The sequence below is a fragment of the Rhinolophus ferrumequinum genome, chromosome 11, assembly GCF_004115265.2.
Source record: "Rhinolophus ferrumequinum isolate MPI-CBG mRhiFer1 chromosome 11, mRhiFer1_v1.p, whole genome shotgun sequence".
In the NCBI taxonomy this organism is placed as follows: Eukaryota; Metazoa; Chordata; class Mammalia; order Chiroptera; family Rhinolophidae; genus Rhinolophus; species Rhinolophus ferrumequinum.
The window spans coordinates 24,525,176-24,544,706 of NC_046294.1; the positions used below are offsets into that span (position 1 = coordinate 24,525,176).

Genomic DNA, 19,531 nt, shown 5'->3' on the forward strand with positions numbered 1-19,531 from the left:
AAAAGCGGGCCTTAACTGATTTCAAAGTCTTAGACACAATAGTAGATGGTGACAGAATATATTAATATGGGCTTGATTTGTCCCTCTTATCCCCAAGAAGCGTAAAAAGCACTAGCTGAGACCATAGAAAACCTTGATAGATTCCTTATTTCCAAAATACAGGAGGCATTTAACACTTAGCATTGCTTCCTAAGATGGCCAGTGTGCTTGAACTTAACTGATTGGTAGTCAGGCTTCAACAGTGAAGAACCGGGATCCACAGCTTGATAATGAAATTCCAAGAGGCGCGCGAGCCTCTATCCAAAGTTTCCCGCCTCCCAGCACGTCGCAACCAGTTCAGCAACAGTCTCTCCAGCCCAGTGCCGTGACGTCATCAAGGCAATGGATCCGTCCCCCTGGGATCGCTCTGCTCCTGCGCGCCGAGTAAACGGCGAGTTCCGACCTTAACCCCGCCCACTGCCCCGGAAGTTAACACAAACGCCACACCTCTCTCTCGGCCGGCAGGGGCGCAGCCATTTTAATTCATATCTGAGTGGGCGGCGGCAATTCGTGTTGGCTGTCTGGCTCCGCTGGGCAGGGGGTAATTTTATTGGTTTGGGGGTGGTTTTTAGTTTAAATTTTCCTTTCTAGCTTCGCATCGCGGGCCAGTTCGCACATTCTAATCATCTGAGGCCATGTCAGGAGACGCAGCCACGGAGCAGGTGAGGAAGGAGAGTGGTGGGGCCTCGTGGCGACCTCTTCTCTCCATGTCTCTGTTCGTCCTAGTACTCCAGCCATGTTCGCTTGAGGAAGGGATCAAGGGTCTAATGAACTCGGAGGACCCGGTACAGGAAGATGGTGGAAATGGGGGACAATGTCTGACTGAGACTTAAAATTTTTTTTTGGCTTCTCTGTTTTAGGCGTTAATAATGAACAAATAATTGATTTAGACAATAGCCAGGAAGCTGCTTGGTCCATTTTAGGCTCCTGGGACTACTCTAATTGGATGCCTTCCTTTGATACCATTTTGATGTTTAGGTTCTTAGGAATTGATTATTTTAACGTATACTCGCTGTTTTCGAAAAACTTGACAATATTCCCTCCGCCCTCTCACCGATATATACTGTACTCAAAAATAGGTTACTACTAGCTTGAGAAATAATTTGAGACTAAAGTAATCTGGGGAAATAGACTTGCCTGAGCTAATGAAGGAAACAGTTTGGGAGTAGAGCGTGATTGTGCTGCGATTTAGGAATTTTGTGGCTTTCTCTCGCTTCTGTTCACATTTGATTTTCGTTTTCCAGCGAGACAGATATTTCAGAATTTGATAGATCGGAAACGAGAAGTCTGTTTTGGCCCCTGTAAAAGCATGTTTTAATATGGATATAAGTAACGTTTAAATATTTTAAAATTCACATTTTTGATTAGTGATTTGTTTCTTTTGCTCTTTAGAGTTTTGTAGGATAGTGTTTACCTTTTAGTTTGAAAAATAAAACTGATATTTTATGAAAGGTGTTATTCAATTTGTTTTTCGACTTATGTCCTGGTATATTTAGGTAAATAGTTTTTAAAATGGAGTTGGACTAGCCTGCAGAGTCTCAATTTTCTGAAATTTCTCATTGCCATAGCAACGAAATACACTTAGGTTTTCATTTTTCAAGTCTCCAGCTTATAAAGTGGAGGTTGACATAGATGAGGCACAATTGGAGCGTTCCTATTGGGATATTGGGTGACTGTCAGTTTTATTATGTCTTGAAAGTTTGCCTCATTGAATTTTGTGTTTACTTGTCGACTGATTTCAGTCCTAAAATCTTTGCAGTGTTTATTTACATTTTACATGATGCCCAAGAATACAAAGCCTTAAAAATATTAAATCAAATCTGTTTATCTAATCTTATCCTCTTTCTGGGCTCATATTTTGTCCTCTGAAAGTCGAGGAGTACTATGCAGTGAAGTTTAACTGAAAGGTTCCAGAATTCATTGTGAATATGTTCATCTAAAATTGTAAAGACACTGAAATGTTGCCATGACCTTGAACATTTTAAATGGTGTTTTAAATGGGAGAGAGGTGGTGAAATTTTACAGAGGAAAAAAATCTCATCGAAAAGTATTATTGTGCAAAGTTAAGAACATAGAAAAAAGTTGAAAGTGCAATGAACACCAATAGTACAATTCTTCACTTAGAATCAATTGTTAAACGTTTTACCACATTTGCTTTATTTCCCGATACATATTTAGTTGAAAGTAAGTCAACATATATTTCAGTACCACATATTTCAACATTCTCATTTTTAGCATCAGCCCCACATAATTCAGCATTGATGCTCTTATATAACCATCATACCATTTTCTCACCTAAGAAAATTGTCATCGTATCATTTCTAAAATCCAGTCTATATTCAGATTTGCCCCGTTGTCCCAAGAACATGATTCATAGGGTTTGGTTGTTGTTTTTTATTTTTAATCAGAATCTAATCTAGGTTCACATTGCATTATTTGGTTACTTCTCTTGAATAGTTCCCAATTTTTTCTCCCCTAGGATATTGTCTATTTGAAGAATCTAGTTTACTTTTAGAATTTCTCACTTTTTGGGTTTATTTGATTTTTGTGTTTGTCATTTAACTTGTCCCCTTCATTGTCTGTATTTCCTGAAAAACTAAACTCAGAGCTCTGATAATATTTAGGTTAAATATTTTTGGATAGAATACTTTATAACATTACATCAAAAGGCACTTCTTGCTAAGTTGTTCCATTGTTGGTGATGTTTAAGTTTGATCACTTGTTTGGGGTAACTGCTTCATTGTAAAGGATTATCTTCCCCTTTACAGTTAGTAATGTGGGTTGATACTGTGTTCCTCACTAACTTTTTACCTAGTTATCAATTGATAATCTTTGAATAAATCAGTCATTATATTGGAGGTGGCAAATGGTGGCTTTTTAAAACTTCTTATTCTGTCTCTACGTACTGGCTCATATTTTTCTGTAAAAATATGAAGTTTCCCTTTTTTCCTTTTCTCCTTTTCATAGATTGAGTATCACTGGATTTCTGGAAAGACATTTTTGACATCTGAATACTAACAGTCATCTTTGTATAATCTTTAACTTTTTAATGATGCATTTCAAGCATGTAAAAAAAGAAAGACTAATATAATGTACGTTCCTATCATAGATCTTCAACTCATTGCAAATCTTGTTTTCTCCATACTTTCATTCGCTCTTCCCATTTCCATTGCTTTAAAAGCTGGATTCAGCTTTAAACAAAATGATAATTTAAAGAATAGCATGATTAAAAATATGAATCAACTAACTTTTTTTATGTATAAGACAACAGTCAGTGAAAATTTAGAGGAAAAGAGGAGTGCCTAAAATGACATGAAGTGAAGAATAATAAAATCAAAAGCACTCTGAATGATGGATTTGCTTAGGAAAGATGCCAACGGATGGGATAGACAGAACTTTGCAATACATGAAGTGTAGATAGATTTCTTTTAGCCTTTTAGCATTGAAGCTTTTGTCAAATAAACCAAATAATACCTTATTTGTTAAGTCAAAAATATGGATGGTCATTTCTTTCTTGGTACTGAATGTCTGGATTTGTGCCCTTTGAAAGAGGGAAATGATTGTAGAGAACCAAAATCACGACTAAGGTTTATTGTAAATTTTTTTGCTCTTGTAAGGAAGTTCTGTTTTGCATTTAGGGAGCTATTTAAATTACCTTCCAGTGTTTGTGGGTATTCTCCTGGAGCTTTGTGTTTACTGTTTTTGCCAGTTTAATGGGGACAAAATATGTGCATACAGTTTTTTCTCCCTAATGAACACATCTGGTTCATGTGTGGAATAATGACTGTATTTTTATCTTACAGATTTTTTTTTAACTGCTGGATTCAACTTTTGATCTCATTCTTTCTTAGCCTTATTTTACCTTATGCACTACTTCCTACAGCATTTAGTAAGCTATTGCTTAGAGTGCCCGCCACTGCATTTGAGCTTGGGTTGAAGGGGCTGCTGTATTTATCATTGCATTTTAAAAACCTAGGAAATACTGTTTTGATTCTTAAAAGTGTTCAGTAAATGAATGGATGAATTTTGTACTGAGGTTACATGTGATACATTACAAATATTCAAAGAATTTAATCATTTGTGAAACACAGATGCATAAGTAATGCAAAATAAAATATTTTGGACATAAGAGTGGATAGTTTCTAAAGTTTTGTTGGCTAAAAGGAGGAAGAGGAATGTGTTGGGCCATGTCAATTCATATGAACCTTTGAGTCCCTAAGATGTTTTTATACTCTCGTCTTTTAGAAATAAGATGTAAACAACCTATAAGCCTATTCTAAAGAAGGCCTAAAAATATAAACAAAATGATCCTCACTTTGGGAAAATTTCATGAATTGAGGAAGCACAGATAAATTGCCAGTACTTAACAAAAGGGGATTCGGGGCCACAAATCAGTGTTTTGCTTTGGTGAAAAATAAGTTTGGGAAAGATACAGAAAATATGAAAAATATGTATTGTTATATACTTATTAATGAGGAAAGAAAGCTCAAACACCCACAATGTTGAAACCTAAAGTCTGGTTTATTTTGTTGGGTAATTATTACTACTTACTAGCAGTTAAGAGGTAACAGCAGCGCCAAATAATTTTAAAGCCAAAGTGGGTGTGTGTAGGGGTTAAGAACAGGGAAGAAGGAAAGGATCAAGTACTTAGGCGGAGCTTTCTTTGGGCCCAATTATTTTTACCTGTTTTTAACAAAATCTTTTGTGATAGCCTTTCCTACTTTTCCCCCTCCTATTTTGAAATGATATTTAGTATGCCAGCTTGGAGCAAATTTGATTTGATCGTTATTAATATTTATTGAGAAAACTGGGCTATATAGAATATTTGACAATGATTGGTTTCTAAGAGAAAGTGATCTGTGTTTACAAAAATATTGGTTTTCCTTAGAGGTACAGCCGAAAGGTACTGTGTTAGGAGAGATTCCATTCTTTCAGCGTTAGGGTCATAGGAGTTTCAGGGAATACAAGGGTTGACATACTGGAGAGACCTGGGACAGCAAATCTGTATTCAGATGTTTGTACCTATTAAGTGGACAATTGCCAAAAACAATTAATAGTTTTAAGCTCTTCTGTCACTGTTCTTAACTTTATTTCTCTTTAGACAAGATCTAGCAGTGAATTTGAGTCTTTTTGTTCTGCTGGATAGTTGGTAATGATGTGAAAATTGATCTAAAAAGGAACTTGAGTTGGGCAAATGTTTAACCTATTTGTAGGTTAATGGCTATTTTATAATAAGCAGTAACTATTGAGTAAAAGCAGAAGGGCAAAACTATATCCTAATTGATCTTTTCCTAATGTTTCACTTAGTTTATCTAGTGAATTAATATCTTGGCTACTTTTGGTCTAAAGAAGCAACATTTTTCAAATTCGAAAAGATTAAGGTTTTTGTTTGTAATTTGTAGCTATTTGTCTCCTAGGGGTTGGATAAGCAAATTTAATAAGCAAGTATTATAAGTGTAATTATTTGAACCAATAATAACTTATTTTTTCTTTTTTTAAGTTTTTGGGTTGCATATTTAGTAGATTTTTAGTTTTTGGAAGGGTTGAGGGATTATATAAAGGATACACATTCAAATTCATACCCAAAAAGACATCTAGTAGAGCTTTGTTGCTCTGGTAAAGGAACACAGGATTAAGCTGGCTTCCAGTCCTAATGTTACCTGTCAAATGAAGTGGCTAAGTTACGACTGTGCTTGCAGATAGTTTTGCAGTGCTACACTAGTCTTTTAATTTTGAAAAAAAAGTTTAGCTATCAAGAGAGACTTAAGATTTCAAATGTATAGTGTAGTGTATGCAGTTTTCTTAGTACTTTAGCAAAAATTGGAGTAACTTAGATCTGATGCCACTTTATTTTTGAAAAAGATATAGGACAGCTAGATAAGGTGGTTTTTCTCAAAATGGAGTCCATGGTTCATTGCATCATAACCACGTAGGTGCTTTATGAAACTATAGGTGTTTACACCCCAATTTCAGACATTCCTTAACAGCTTCTGTAAGTGGGGCTGAGAATTTTCCTTTGAAACAAGTACCACAGGTGATTTTTATGTAAATGAAAGCTTGCAAACCCCTTAGACAGGGAACGAAGATACCTGGACCTTAAAGTTGTTCTTGAATACATTCTTGATAAAATAAGTGGAGGGAAAAAATTGCAGATTATTGGAGGATGGTTAGGCTTTTGATACTATTTTACTGATTTTTCTCCCCCAACTATATTTAGTCATTACCCTTAGTAGTGGAAAATACTCATAAAACCAGGTTTGTTCTCAGCTTGTTCTGTTGGTCATGGTCAAGAGCTTATATGGGTTTAAATCCTTTCACTTACCACACCCCCATAGTTTTTGTTTGTTTGTTTTTATTGGGGAACAGTTTTTTTTCCAAGGCTCTTCAGCTCCAAGTCATTGTCCTTCAATCTAGTTGTCGAGGGCGCAGCTCAACTCCAAGTCTAGTTGCCATTTTTGATCTTAGTTGCAGGGGGCGCAGCCCACTGTCCCATGCGGGAATTGAACCAGCAACCTTCTTGAGAGCTCACTCTCTAACCAACTGAGCCATCCGCTGCCCCGACACCCCTCCCATAGTTTTGACATTTGACTTCGATTAAACTTTCACTGATCTGTATTTTAACTTAATTTTGGTATGAGCTAGCATAATACCCTCCCTATTTACCACAAAAATAGACAGCCATTTAGAGAAAGAGGATTACCTTTTTCTGTCCAAGTTTTACTTCCCTAGTGGGAATGGGAAGAAGAAGTAATTTTATTTCAATCATTTATATAACAGTTTGTCACTTCCCCACCTCCCTCCCCCAGTTAACGCCCTAATACGAGCTGTGATTAAACAATACAGTGAACGTTTAAATAAAAATTATTACAGTAAAAGATACATTTCCATTAGTTCCCCTCTTTTTGAACACACTTGTCCCATCATTCTTACCACTTTCAAGCAGTTCTGGAAGTCCTCTTTCATGAAGGTCTTTAGTTGCATTGTCGTCGCTGCCATGATGTCTTGAATTATTTTGACTTTGGAAAAGGATCAGAAGTCACACCGTGCCAGAGCCGGTGAATAAGGTGGATGAGGACACACCGTAATGTTTTTATTTGACAGAAATTGCCATGTACCAGAAGCAATGTGTGACACGGAGCGTTGTCATGATGGAGGATAATTTATGGTACACTTCAAAACACCTTCTCTCAACCATAGCTCACACCTGACTTGTCACACACTGTTAGTAAGGTTTGGCGCGCCTCTTCCCAAAATGAAGATCCCTGCCATCCCATTGGATGGCACTCGGCAGCAGCATTCACTGTATTTTGTGATCAAAATGGAAAAGGCTCCGAGTCACACATCGCTTCTGGTACAGTAATTTCTGTCCAATAGAAACATTATGGTGTGTCCTCATCCACCTTATTCACCGGATCAGGCACCATGTGACTTCTGGCTCTTCCCCAAAGTCAAAAGACCATGAAAGGTAAATGTTTTGAATCGATTCAGGACATCAAAGTAGCCACAATTGTGCAACTAAAGACACTCACAAAAGAGGACTTCCAGAACTGCTTCAGAAAGTGGCAAGAATAATGTGGTAAGTGTGTTCGAAGTGAGGGGGAATATTTTGAGGGGGGTTAATGGCAATGTGTCTTTTACTGTAATAAATTTTTAAAAATGTAAACATTCACCTTATTTTTTGATCAGACCTCATATAAGTGAAGCTGCCATGTAGAAAGAAAATGGTTTGCAGTTTCAGTAAAGCTTGTTAACTCAATGAGTTTTCCATAGGTACATGACATATCCACAATTATATGAAAAGACTATTAAAAACGCTTCTCCCTTTTCGAATACATAAATAGTTACATAGTATATACTTCATCCAAAATAGATTGCAAGCAAAAGTGTCTTCAATTCAGCTAATGAAGTATCACAAAAATGTAAAACAGTGCTGTTATTTTCATTACTTACTTTTTTGTTTTAGAAAATATTTTTAAATAAAAAGGAATTTGTTTTAAACATGAATTTAATTATTTTTTGTTTTAATTTTTAATATAATAATATTCATAGAAATAACCCACATTTAAAAAATGTCTGGTTACTGAATAAGTTTGCAAAACAATTCTTTACAAAATGTTTGACAATTGTTGAAATATTGCATGGTGCCTGTCAGGCCAATGTCATTAAGTTCAATTTCTCTGAGTTAGCTTTACATAACAAAAGGTTAAGTTTGGAAAGTGAAAAGACAACCCACTGTAATGGGATAAAATTTTTATAAATCATATATCTAATCAGGGGCTTTTATCTATAACATATAAGACTCTTGCAATTCAATGATAAAAAGATAAGTAAAAATGGGCAAAGTATCTGAATAGACATTTCTCCAAAGATATACAAGTGGCCAATGAGAACAGGAAAAAATACTGAACTTTATTAGCAGTCAAGGAAATGTAGGTTAACACCAAATGAGATTCCATTTCACACCCACTATGATGGTTGTAATCATCACAATGACATAATAACAAGTGTTGCTGAGGAGGTGGAGAAATTGGAACCCTCCTAGCACTGCTAATAGGAATGTAAAATGGTTTAATCACTTTGGAAAACAGTCTGGCAGTTCTTCAAAATGTTAAACATAAGATTACCATATGGCTTAGCAATTTCAGTTCTAGGTATATACCTAAGAAAAAAGAAAACACAAACTGAAGACACCAAAAGTGAAACAATCTAAATTCCATCAACTGATGAATAAATAAATTGTGGGATATCCATAGAGTGGAATGTTATTTGGCATTAGAAGGCAAGTACTGATACATGATAAAACATGAACCTTGAAGACGTGCAAAGTGAAAGCTAGAAACAAAAGAACACATCCTGTCATTTAGAAGAAACATCTGCACAACTATGGAGACAAAAGTAGATTGGTGGTTGCCTACGGCTAGGGGATTGGGAATTGGGAATGACTGTTAATGGGTACAGGGTTGGGGGGTGCTGATAAAAGTTTTTAAACTTACTGTGGTAGTCACACAACTCTCAATATACTAAAAGCCATTGAATTTTATACTTTAAATGGGCGAATGTTTGATGTGATTGTTTCAGTGAAGTCATGATTAAAAAATAAGAAAGGTGAAACACATAGTGGGTCTACCTGACCCTCCATTCTTTTAGATGTACACGTGTTATTTACAGAGAAAATAAAATAGTTGATATTTTAGCAATACACTACTACTAGAAAATTCATAGAACAGATGCTAGAGAGTCTCTCAGTGTTTTCTCCTCATACGAAAAAAGAAATACATCAAATTCACATTTTTTTCCTGATTTTTGTATTCGTTTGAGTTGTATATGTTGTTGTGTACCTCTCTGTGTACTCCATACCAGTTGTATTACATGACTGGTGTTTTAAATTGAACAAATCAAAGAGATTCCCAGAGTTCCGATATCATTGGTTGTGTGCATACCTTGGAAATTAGTCTAGCTTTTTGTTCTGCTCGTTTGAGTTGGGGCCCCGTACTATTCCTCACTAATATCTGTCTAAAGAATGATGATGGGATTATAGTTTATTAAAGGCAAAAGCTGGGTTTTGATAGATTGTTTTTATATTATAAGTTTGGGAACATGTGGGCATGGGACAGTTCTTCTGCTATAGGAAGCAGAGTTCTCACCTCATTCCATTATTAAGTGGGCACTGGAAACTTGCAAATTTCTTATAAAGTGACCTGTTCCTCTGATCTGTCAACAGAGTCAGGAGATATTAATGCAACTCCATTCCTTAACGAGGCACAGTCTCCTTGTGGATACTAGAAAACTGTTTGCTTTTCCTTTGTTCTATAGGGGTATGGTAACCAGGCCAGAAAACAAACCTGTGCAGTTGGCTACCCAACGGGTTCATAGCTGTGACGATGAATGACTTCTTATTGTGGGAATTACATGCGACCACATGTAAAGATCAGAGGAGGCATTTTGGTTAGCTTCCATTGCTAATGGACTTGATTGAGAATTATCTATCTAGATTGTTTTATGAATGTTTAACTACATCCTTGGCCAGAGGAAACTATTTAGGGATGTAACAGATTCTGAAAAGAGCTGAGCCATGGTTCTGTCAGATTCTAACTGGACTTTAGGCGGTTTCATGTAATTTAATTATATTTCTTATGAAATGGGGTTATTAGTTACTTAACAAGGAGTGGTGATTAATGCCTAATATAGTAGATGCTCAACAAATGTTTTCTACACCTGCTCTCCAGCATCCTTTACATGGGTCCTTAGATCCATGGAAACCCCTTCCTCCAGGTGTCTGTGGACAGAATTTTAGGGGTTCCATGAACTAGAGTGGGGAAAATCAAACTACTATTGAGCCTTTCCTTTTATTATGAATATAGGCAAGAAACCACTCTAGTAGTGTTAGCAACGGCTGTGGCTGGGACGTACATACCATATTCAAAATACCGTGTTTCCCCCAAAATAAGACTTAACCGGACAATCAGCTCTAATGCGTCTTTTGGAGCAAAAATTAATATAAGACCCAGTTTTATTATAATATAAGACCAGGTCTTATATTAATTTTTGTTCCAAAAGACGCATTAGAGCTGATTGTCGGGCTAGCTCGTATTTTCGGGAAACATGGTTGTTGCACTCATCACTGAACTTGCCACAGGATCTTATTATTTAATGTGTTAAATTTCTATTACTGTGTAAAACTTTGTTTTAAAAATATTACTATTACTATGTAAAACTTTGTTTAAAAGTATTTCAATAATTATATTTCAACAAAGGTTTCCTTTGAAAACCCTCATAGTTTGTGTATTTAAGAACATTATTCTGAGAAAGGGACCCAAGGTTCTGTGGCACCATAAAAGGTTAGGAACCCCTGGAAAGGCATGGTTTTCAACTGAGGCTGCACGTTAGAACCACCTGGAGAGTTTTTAAAAAACAGTGACGTTCCAGGCACGTTCCTAGGCTTGAATCCTGTGTTTTTAAATCCTGTTTCTCCCAGTTGATTCCAATGTGCTTCCAGGGTTGAGAATCACTACAGGAATGGCTTACTTTATTTTAAGTAAGCAGACAACATTTATACTTGTGATTATACTGGTCAAATATTAGATGCTATCTTCTGAGTTTTCTGTTTTGTGATATACGTTACCTAATTTGATTAATTTTCAGCGAGTGCTTGTTGAGTGATTTGCGTCTCCCATCCAGCTGCTTTGAAACACTAATTGTTAATTTTGATTGACTAAAGCAATTCAAGTACCGTGTTTCTCCGAAAATAAGACCTAGCTGGACAATCAGCTCTAATGCTTCTTTTGGAGCAAAAATTAATATAAGACCCGATCTTATTTTCGGGGAAACACAGTATAGATTAGCTGTGTTTTAGTTCCTGTGTTTTAAAAACCTCTTGTGTCAGATTTGTTTATTTTATCATTAACATTTATAGTTGGTATCTTATGAATTAAGATCCTAGTTTATTTAAAAATATTTTCAAAGTTTGTTCTTTCAAGAAGTAATCTTGTTGTATCCCAAGTGCTCCTTCAACAGTGTCTAGCACATACTAGGCACTGAGCAAGTATTTCCCAGGTGAACAGTAAAAATTCAAACAGAAGAATATACAGTGTAAATGTTTGTAGTGTGTGTGTGTATATATCTCCCCAGCCTACCCCCACTTTTTTAAAAACCCAATATATGGAGATGGTTCCTATATTACTATTTATAGACTTGCTCTGCCGTTGTTTTTTTTAGTGACTACAAATTCCATAATATACATAACCAGTTCTTTAATACATGATTATTTAAATCACTTCTAGTCTTATGTAACAACCATCAGCCTAGTAGCTGATTATTCTTGAGTGTACATTTTTGTGCATGTGTGCTATAGAATACGTTGTCAGAAGTGGAATTCAGGGTCAGACATTTATATTGAATTTTGATCAGTATTACTACTTGCCCATGCCAACAGTGGTGAGAATGTGTTTCTGCATACCCTTGCCAGTGCAGTGTTAATTATAAAACACGTTTCATTAAGTTCATTGTTACTTGTAGTAAGAACAGTTTGAATACTTTGCCCTTTTGTTGTTCTTGTTGCTAGTCTTTTAGTGACTGAACTTTATATTAATAAATTTAGTACTTTACCATATGTGTTGGGGACATTTTTTAAGTTTGTCTTTTGACTTGGATTACGATACTTTACTTACTGATGCACAAATTTAAACTTCATGAATTAAGTTCACTTTTTAAAGGCTTCTGAAGAGCCTTTCCCACACAAAGATAAATTTCAGTATGTTTTCCTCTAGTTCTTTATTGTGCTTTTGTTTTTAATGTTTAAGTCTTTGATCTATCTGATTTTTACTTTGGTATAAAGGGTAAATAGAGTTCAGCTTTATTTTGATAAAGTTAACTTTGCAATTACTCTAACAGATGACTATAGTTATTCTACCACCATTCTTTAAATAATCCACCATTCTGATTTGAAATAACACCTATATTATTTGCTAATTTTCCATTTATTGTTCTCCTTCCAAACCAGCCTGATTGAGTGATTGATTTGTCACCATTACCAACTGTCCCACTTTCATTTTATGTTTTAATATGTGGGTAGGGCCAGTAGTCCTCCTTTATTAAACGTTTCCACTTTTAGTTTCTTGAGCAATCTACTTATAAAGCTCTTGTATATTAGTAAAACATAGTTTGGATAGAATATTACATTAGTGTTTTAAAACATGTTTTTCTTTCTAGATAAAGACATATTTATCATGATAGAAATTAATTTATTTTAAAGAAAAAAGTGTATTTCTCCCAGGTAATTTTTCTTCCTAAAGAGATAACTGAAAAAATATTCCAACTCATGTTTTGATGGAATTGTTGAGATATTGTCACTAAAAAATAGGATAAAAAGAAAGGTGTTAGGGACAGTGCTTCTCTCTCTAACCCCTCTTGAATATTATTAATGTATATTGCCATATTTTACATTTCTAAAAGTCCCACAAAAAGGCAAAATGAAACTTTGTGTAAGTTAACATTTATGTGACTTATTTATGTATCACTTTCTTTTTGTGGTATTCTGAACAACAGTAGTATTTTGAACAACAGTTTGAGAAGTAATACTAGTATTTGTGCCTTAGGTGCTAACTACTGTTAAAATATTTCTATAATAAAAATAAAACTACCTTATTAAAGGGTTTCGAGAATATTGAAAGAAAGAGGGGGGCAATCACCTGTACTTCCATCAGCCCCTTACCCACATGATCACTCAACATGTTATTACAATCTTTTTACAATGTGTGAATTATGTTTTTAAAACTTTTACGTAAAAATAAAATTTTCATGTTATTTCATACTTTTTCTTTGTGGCTCAGGATGAATGCACTAGAGCAGTGTTTCTCAAAGTTGGTCCAGGAACCCTGGGGGTTCCTAAGATACTCAGAGGATCTGTGAGTTCAAGCTGTTAAGACATTATTTGCCCTTTCACTCTTAATCTATCATGAGTATATAGTGGAATTTTTACATGATGTGATATCATAGCAGATTGAATGCAGAAGCAGATATGAAAATCTAGCTACACATTTTGAAGTCAGACATTTAAATAAATTTGCAAATATGTGAAAAGGATAATCATTGAATTTTTAAGTTTTTCATTAAAATACTATTTCTGTTAACATGTAAATAATTTTATTATTTGGACATGAATATTTAACATTTTTCTCAGTTTTAATTACTAATATGGTAAATATTGAAATAGCCCACATAAACAAAAGTTCTTGGGTATACTCAATAAGTTTTCAGAATATAAAAAGGGTCCTGAGACCACAAAGTTTGAGAACTGCTGTTCTATAGTATTTAATATAAAGACGGGTTTGTTTAAATTTAAAAATGTCTTTTAAAGGTATGTCACACTTGATTTTGTTTTTATGCAATTGACTTAAGATAACATGTTATGTATAGATTACAGAAAATGCAGCCTTTTCGAGAAGGTATTTTTATGCTCTGTATTACAGTGATACTGTATCCAGGGATTGATAAACTGTGCTTGAATTAGGCATGAGATTTTTAAAGCAGTAACTTCAGTTCATTGTTTTTTCCCCCTCCAGGCAGCTGAGTATGTCCCAGAGAAGGTGAAGAAAGCCGAAAAGAAATTAGAAGAGAATCCATATGACCTTGACGCTTGGAGCATTCTCATTCGAGAGGCACAGGTTTAGTGATATAGGATTACATTTCCTTCTCTATGGGTCCAGTCACACTACTTGGTTCTATAGTAAATATTTTCATAATCCTAATATTGTAAATGCTGTTTATTGGTTTTCAATTTTAGAATCAACCTATAGACAAAGCACGGAAGACTTATGAACGCCTTGTTGCCCAGTTCCCCAGTTCTGGCAGATTCTGGAAACTGTACATTGAAGCAGAGGTTAATATTTTATTTTATTTTTCTTATATAGCATCTGATAGGAATTGTAGGATACACTATAGTGGTAGAAACAAGTTAGGAACATAGATAGCACTACTAGGACAAGGAGGATTTAAATGTCTCTTGCCTTTATTTTGTAAAATAGGTATGAAGGAGTAATTAAAATGAATTTTTGAAATTTGGGTCTTTACAAGCTGATGATTGTTGCATTTTGGAGTTGCAACAACATTAAAACAGTTTCAATGGTATTGGAGTGCTTTAGCCTTTTATTTACTTGTCATGTGTCAATTTATTGCCTCCTGTGTCATTTATTTAGAACTCATTTTTCTTTTTATTCCTACTTACAAACTAATATGAACTACTGGTATAAGAAAATACATAAATGTTAACTTAGTTCCATAGGGTATTTTGAATGTCTGGTGAAATGAAACATTTAGATGAAAAATTATTTCATATTTTAATTTTGTGAAAATATACATGGTTTGTCAATAAATGTAAGCACTTCAATAATTTAAAGAAAGTTTTTTCTATAGGATGCAGTTTACATTATAAAGGAAAAAGCTAATGTGACTGAAACCTGTGTAATAATTTTTGCCATGATACTTTTTCGTTACTTTCTAACTGTCTTGATATTTGAAGTCAGGCGTGTTTATTTTAAAGAGTAAGGGCCCTATTCTTAATTATGATTAGAAAGGAAATGTTCATTTTTGAAGACTGGAATTAGCAGTCAAGATGATAATAAAGTGTTAATGTATTGATAACAATTGGCACCAAGTAATCATTTTTCAGGTTATAAATTAATGGGATGGAAGGGGTGAGATGGGAATAATTAATATCCACATTAAGCTCAAAATGCTGTCCATTCCTTTTTTATAACTTATTTTACTTATGAAGTATTCTTTTGAATATTTGTAGTATAAGTTCTCAACATAATCAAGTACATTGCAGCCTCGTCATAACATTTTCCACAATAGCTGAAATTTGATAATATGTGGGTCTGTTTTGGACCTATTCAAAGGGCTTTAGTCGTCAGCAATACTGAACCGACTTCAACACAACACAGTGTTACCTGTGATGTGTCCTCAGAGTGGACTCAACCAACAGCAGCTTTAAATTGAGGCTACAGTGTACTCATTGTATTTGTGCTTAGTTTACTATTATATTGTATTTGGGATTGGGGAATTACTGGACAATAGCAGGAACATTGTGTGTGTGTTAAATTTTTTGTGTGTGATTGTATATGTGGTTTGTGTGTTTGTATGTGTGAGAGAGATTGTACCTTACGTGGAGTTTGGTTGTGGTTTTGTCCCAAGACCATATCCTTAAGGTTTCATCACTTATCCTTTGGGACCGTTTCTTTCCTAAATATATTTAATCATCAGAGTAGACTGGCACGAAATTCAGGTGAGTGAATAGGTCTGTCTGAAGTATGCTGAAGCCGGTGCTACTTTGTAATACTAAGTAAAGCAAGGAACATGGATCACCTGTATTTGGTCTGCATTCCAGTTTGACTTTACAAACACATTAGGGTACATGCAACGCACCAGAAATGAACATAATTGGTATATAAAAGTTTTGTATAATGAAGTAGTACTTTTTGAGTTTTAGAAATTCATTTCAGCTTCTCAAATAGGCATTATTCATGCATTTTATTAGGTTGGTGCAAAAGTAATTCAGTTTAAAAGGTTAAAAATAAATGCAAAAACTGCAATTACTTTTGCACCAACCTATATTATCACATAAGTTAAACTGAAATTGTTAGTTAGATACTTCACTCTATAAGTATAAACACAATGAGTCTGTTTTTCTCCCATTTCCTAACTGAAAATAACATGGGCATTCCAAGACAGAATGCTAAGATGACCAGATATTATTCCAAGGGGCTAAAAGTGGTCTTAAATATCAGGCTCATTACATGTATTTCAGAGCTACTAGCTAGTGTCTGATTTATTTAGTTGGTAATGTTTGCAGTTATTTTACACACACACAAATATGAATGTATGTATAAAACATCTTTTGAGAAAAAGTGGTAAAGAATATGTATGTATATTGTAAAATTTATGGTTTAGGAATTAAGATGTTAAATTGAATGCTGCTTTCAGAAATGCATATCTTGAGCCGTGTTTTTTCTCTTTTTTCCTGATTTGCTCTTCATTTTTTAAATTTTCACATTTTGTACTTTGTTTAGCCTGTGAGAAGCTAAAACTTTCTTTGGCCATGTCACCCATGTGGCCTTTAATATTTCTGGAGAAGACACATAACCTATTTATAATACATTAAAATCTAAAGTAATAATAAGAATGTCTACATTAAAAGTAGTACTAACAGTGTTTACATGACATCCTGTATGCACTCTCAAGAAAATAAAGTTTTTTGATACATTTGTTGTAACTCAGTACTTCATGGGGAAATTGTAATGTTTCATTTATTTATGTTCAGTTAAGCCAACTTGTATGAGTCCAAATGCATTTAGTTCTTTTTTAATAGAAAATATGAAAAATATGTACATTTTTAATAACGAGATGATTTGCTTCCCCAGAGAAATTTTTTGTAAATTCTACTTAAGATCAAAGTGGGAAAAAGGACTTTGTTCTTTTGCTTTTAAACTTGAGACATCAGTTAAAAATTAGAGCACATTACAGTTTTTAGTAAAGAAGTTAATGATACTAGCCTGATATTTTTAATATTTGCCTGTATGTCAGCTTTTCTCATCAGTGAGTATTTAGCAATACCTAACTACTTGTGTAAAATTTGAACTTTAAAATGTCATCCTTAATTCATTACTCACTTTAATTTTTTTTGCTGAAGAGTAGAAATTGTTGGAGGCAAAAATTCTCTTGTTCTAATGAAAGGGTATTTAGGACCAACATATTTGTATTTATAATATTACATAATTTCAAAATTAGGCCAAATATCTCTAATGTTGCATATATTATACAGTCATGAGCCGCATAACAACATTTCAGTCAAGGACGGACCACGTATACAATGTATTATACCTATAGCCTGGTTGTGTGGTAGGTCATCTAGGTTTGTGTAAGTGCACTCTATGATATTCACATACAATTGCAAAATCACTAACGATGCGTTTCTCAGAACATATCCCATTGTTAGGCAGCACATGACTGTATAGGCTCACATTTTGCCTCAGATGCGTGAAATGTATTGCTTTACTCCTGAGTTCCTAAACAGCTACTTTACATGATTTAACAATATCATAAGAGCAAAACAATTGTATGAATATTCTATAGCCATTGAGTGGGTATATGAATGTCTTAAAGCTGCAGAGTAATATATTTTTCAGCTAAGTGGAATATCCAGTCAGAGCCTCAATGCTCTTTAAAGAACCACTCTTTAGAGTAGTCAGAAGGGTCACTAAGTATCATAAAATTGAGAAAATTTATAGTTTTGCCATATTCTTAAAGTTTTTCTCCCCCTTGTGGTTTCTACAGCTTTTCATGTAGCTAAGTAGTCACAGTGACAGCATGTAAGCTACAATGTCTTATTGTTAGAAGTAATTTGTTTTCGAATTGGGCCACATTCATAAGAAATTTTCATACAAAAGGATGTTTTTATTGGTAGCTGAAAGAGAAATGAAGAAGGTAATGCTGCTGGTAATAGCAACAATGTATCTGAAAGCTGTAATTCCTTAATAAAAATATATAGAGAATTGATTGCTTTTTATTTTAAAAAATTTAAAACTCAAATAAATACTTTTCTTAGAAATAATGGGTTGTAAATTATACATTTTAAATTTTTTCAAAATAACCTTTCAACTTGGGGAAAATGACTTAAAAAATACCATTCTTGGGAAAATAAAGTGAACTCAGGATGGAACATGAGTGACCTAAATAGAAATAAACTTCTCCACTTGTCTTTACTGTTTTAATGCCTCTAAGTAGCAGTTTAAAGTACTGTATTATAATGTTTTGTGTATATTGATTAATGTGATTTTTAAATGCAGATAAAATTATTGCATTATATAGAATTTTCCCCCCTATACTTCAGCTTGCAATCTTTTCTTTAAAGAATCTGTACTCTTTTCTTATAGATCTGCTTTTTTCCTGTTTGTAATAAATGTTGGTCCATGTCTGTGTGATTATTCAGATTGTACTCTAAAATGCAATATGCTTTTTAATTCTTAAATGCATGTATAATATAGTGTAAGGGTGTAAAAGAAAACAAATTATGTGCAAACACAAAACTAAGTGATCAAATATCTAAAAGTTGAATAATTACATACTATTTTAATGTTTACTATTCTTACGTAGTAAAGTTCTCTTTTAGGTTTTATTAAAATGTCTTCTCCCATCACTTTCCCTTTTGTTATAGCATAGATGTTTAGGTGTTGTCATTTCTAACATGGTTTATACTTTTTTTTTCCCTTGGGGACCTTTCTCTTCACCCAAGGCATTACATAATAAAACTATTTCCAAAAGGACATAGTTAATTTTTATAAAATTTCTTTTTTAACAATCTTGTTTTCTATTCTTTGTCTTATAAATATTTTATGTGAAATGTAGGCATTTATTTTTAAGCAAAACCTTACACTTAGTAACCTGATTGCCTTTATATTTCTCAACTTTATGAAGCAAAATTATGATCTTTGCAGTAACGATAAAACATTGAAAACAATGGTCATCTTTTTCCTTCTGCAAACACTCTTAAGTTTTTAACCCAACTTCTTTATATTCTATTTTTGTATGTGTAATAAGTGTTATGGAATATTCTGAACATGTGGAAAAGGCATCTCTAACTAGATTTTAATAAGTACATTCTAAAATTCGTTGTGAAACAAGAAAGGTTATTTGGTCATGCAGTTTGAAGTTTCCCTATGGGTAGTGTTTTAAGCCTAAATTTCTTGGGCATTTAACAGAATCACATAACACTTAATACATAATACTTAATAATTTTTAAAAACTTTTGGGCATTGTAGTCTGTAAGATTTTAGGGGACCATTTTGGCATATGACCCCTTATACCTGTCCCAAAGGTATTAAAGGTATACTCCAACATGGCATCCATGAATAAACACAAGCACACTAAACCCCTTCATAATATTTCAGAGTTAGAAACTTCCATATTTGGAAATAGAACTAATCCTATCACAGAAAAA

The 19,531-nt window shown here is 34.0% G+C and overlaps 1 protein-coding gene across 1 annotated transcript in view; it reads left to right on the plus strand.

The window, feature by feature from the left end:
• The first annotated feature begins 507 nt into the window (after nucleotides 1-507).
• Nucleotides 508-19,531, plus strand: part of CSTF3 (cleavage stimulation factor subunit 3) — a 65,093-nt gene continuing 46,069 nt past the window's right edge. Inside the window, exons 1-3 of the mRNA XM_033121151.1 lie at nucleotides 508-701; nucleotides 14,100-14,201; nucleotides 14,321-14,416. Of these exons, the coding sequence (XP_032977042.1) occupies nucleotides 675-701; nucleotides 14,100-14,201; nucleotides 14,321-14,416 (225 nt within the window). The 5' untranslated portion in view covers nucleotides 508-674. The remainder of the gene's footprint in view (nucleotides 702-14,099; nucleotides 14,202-14,320; nucleotides 14,417-19,531) is intronic.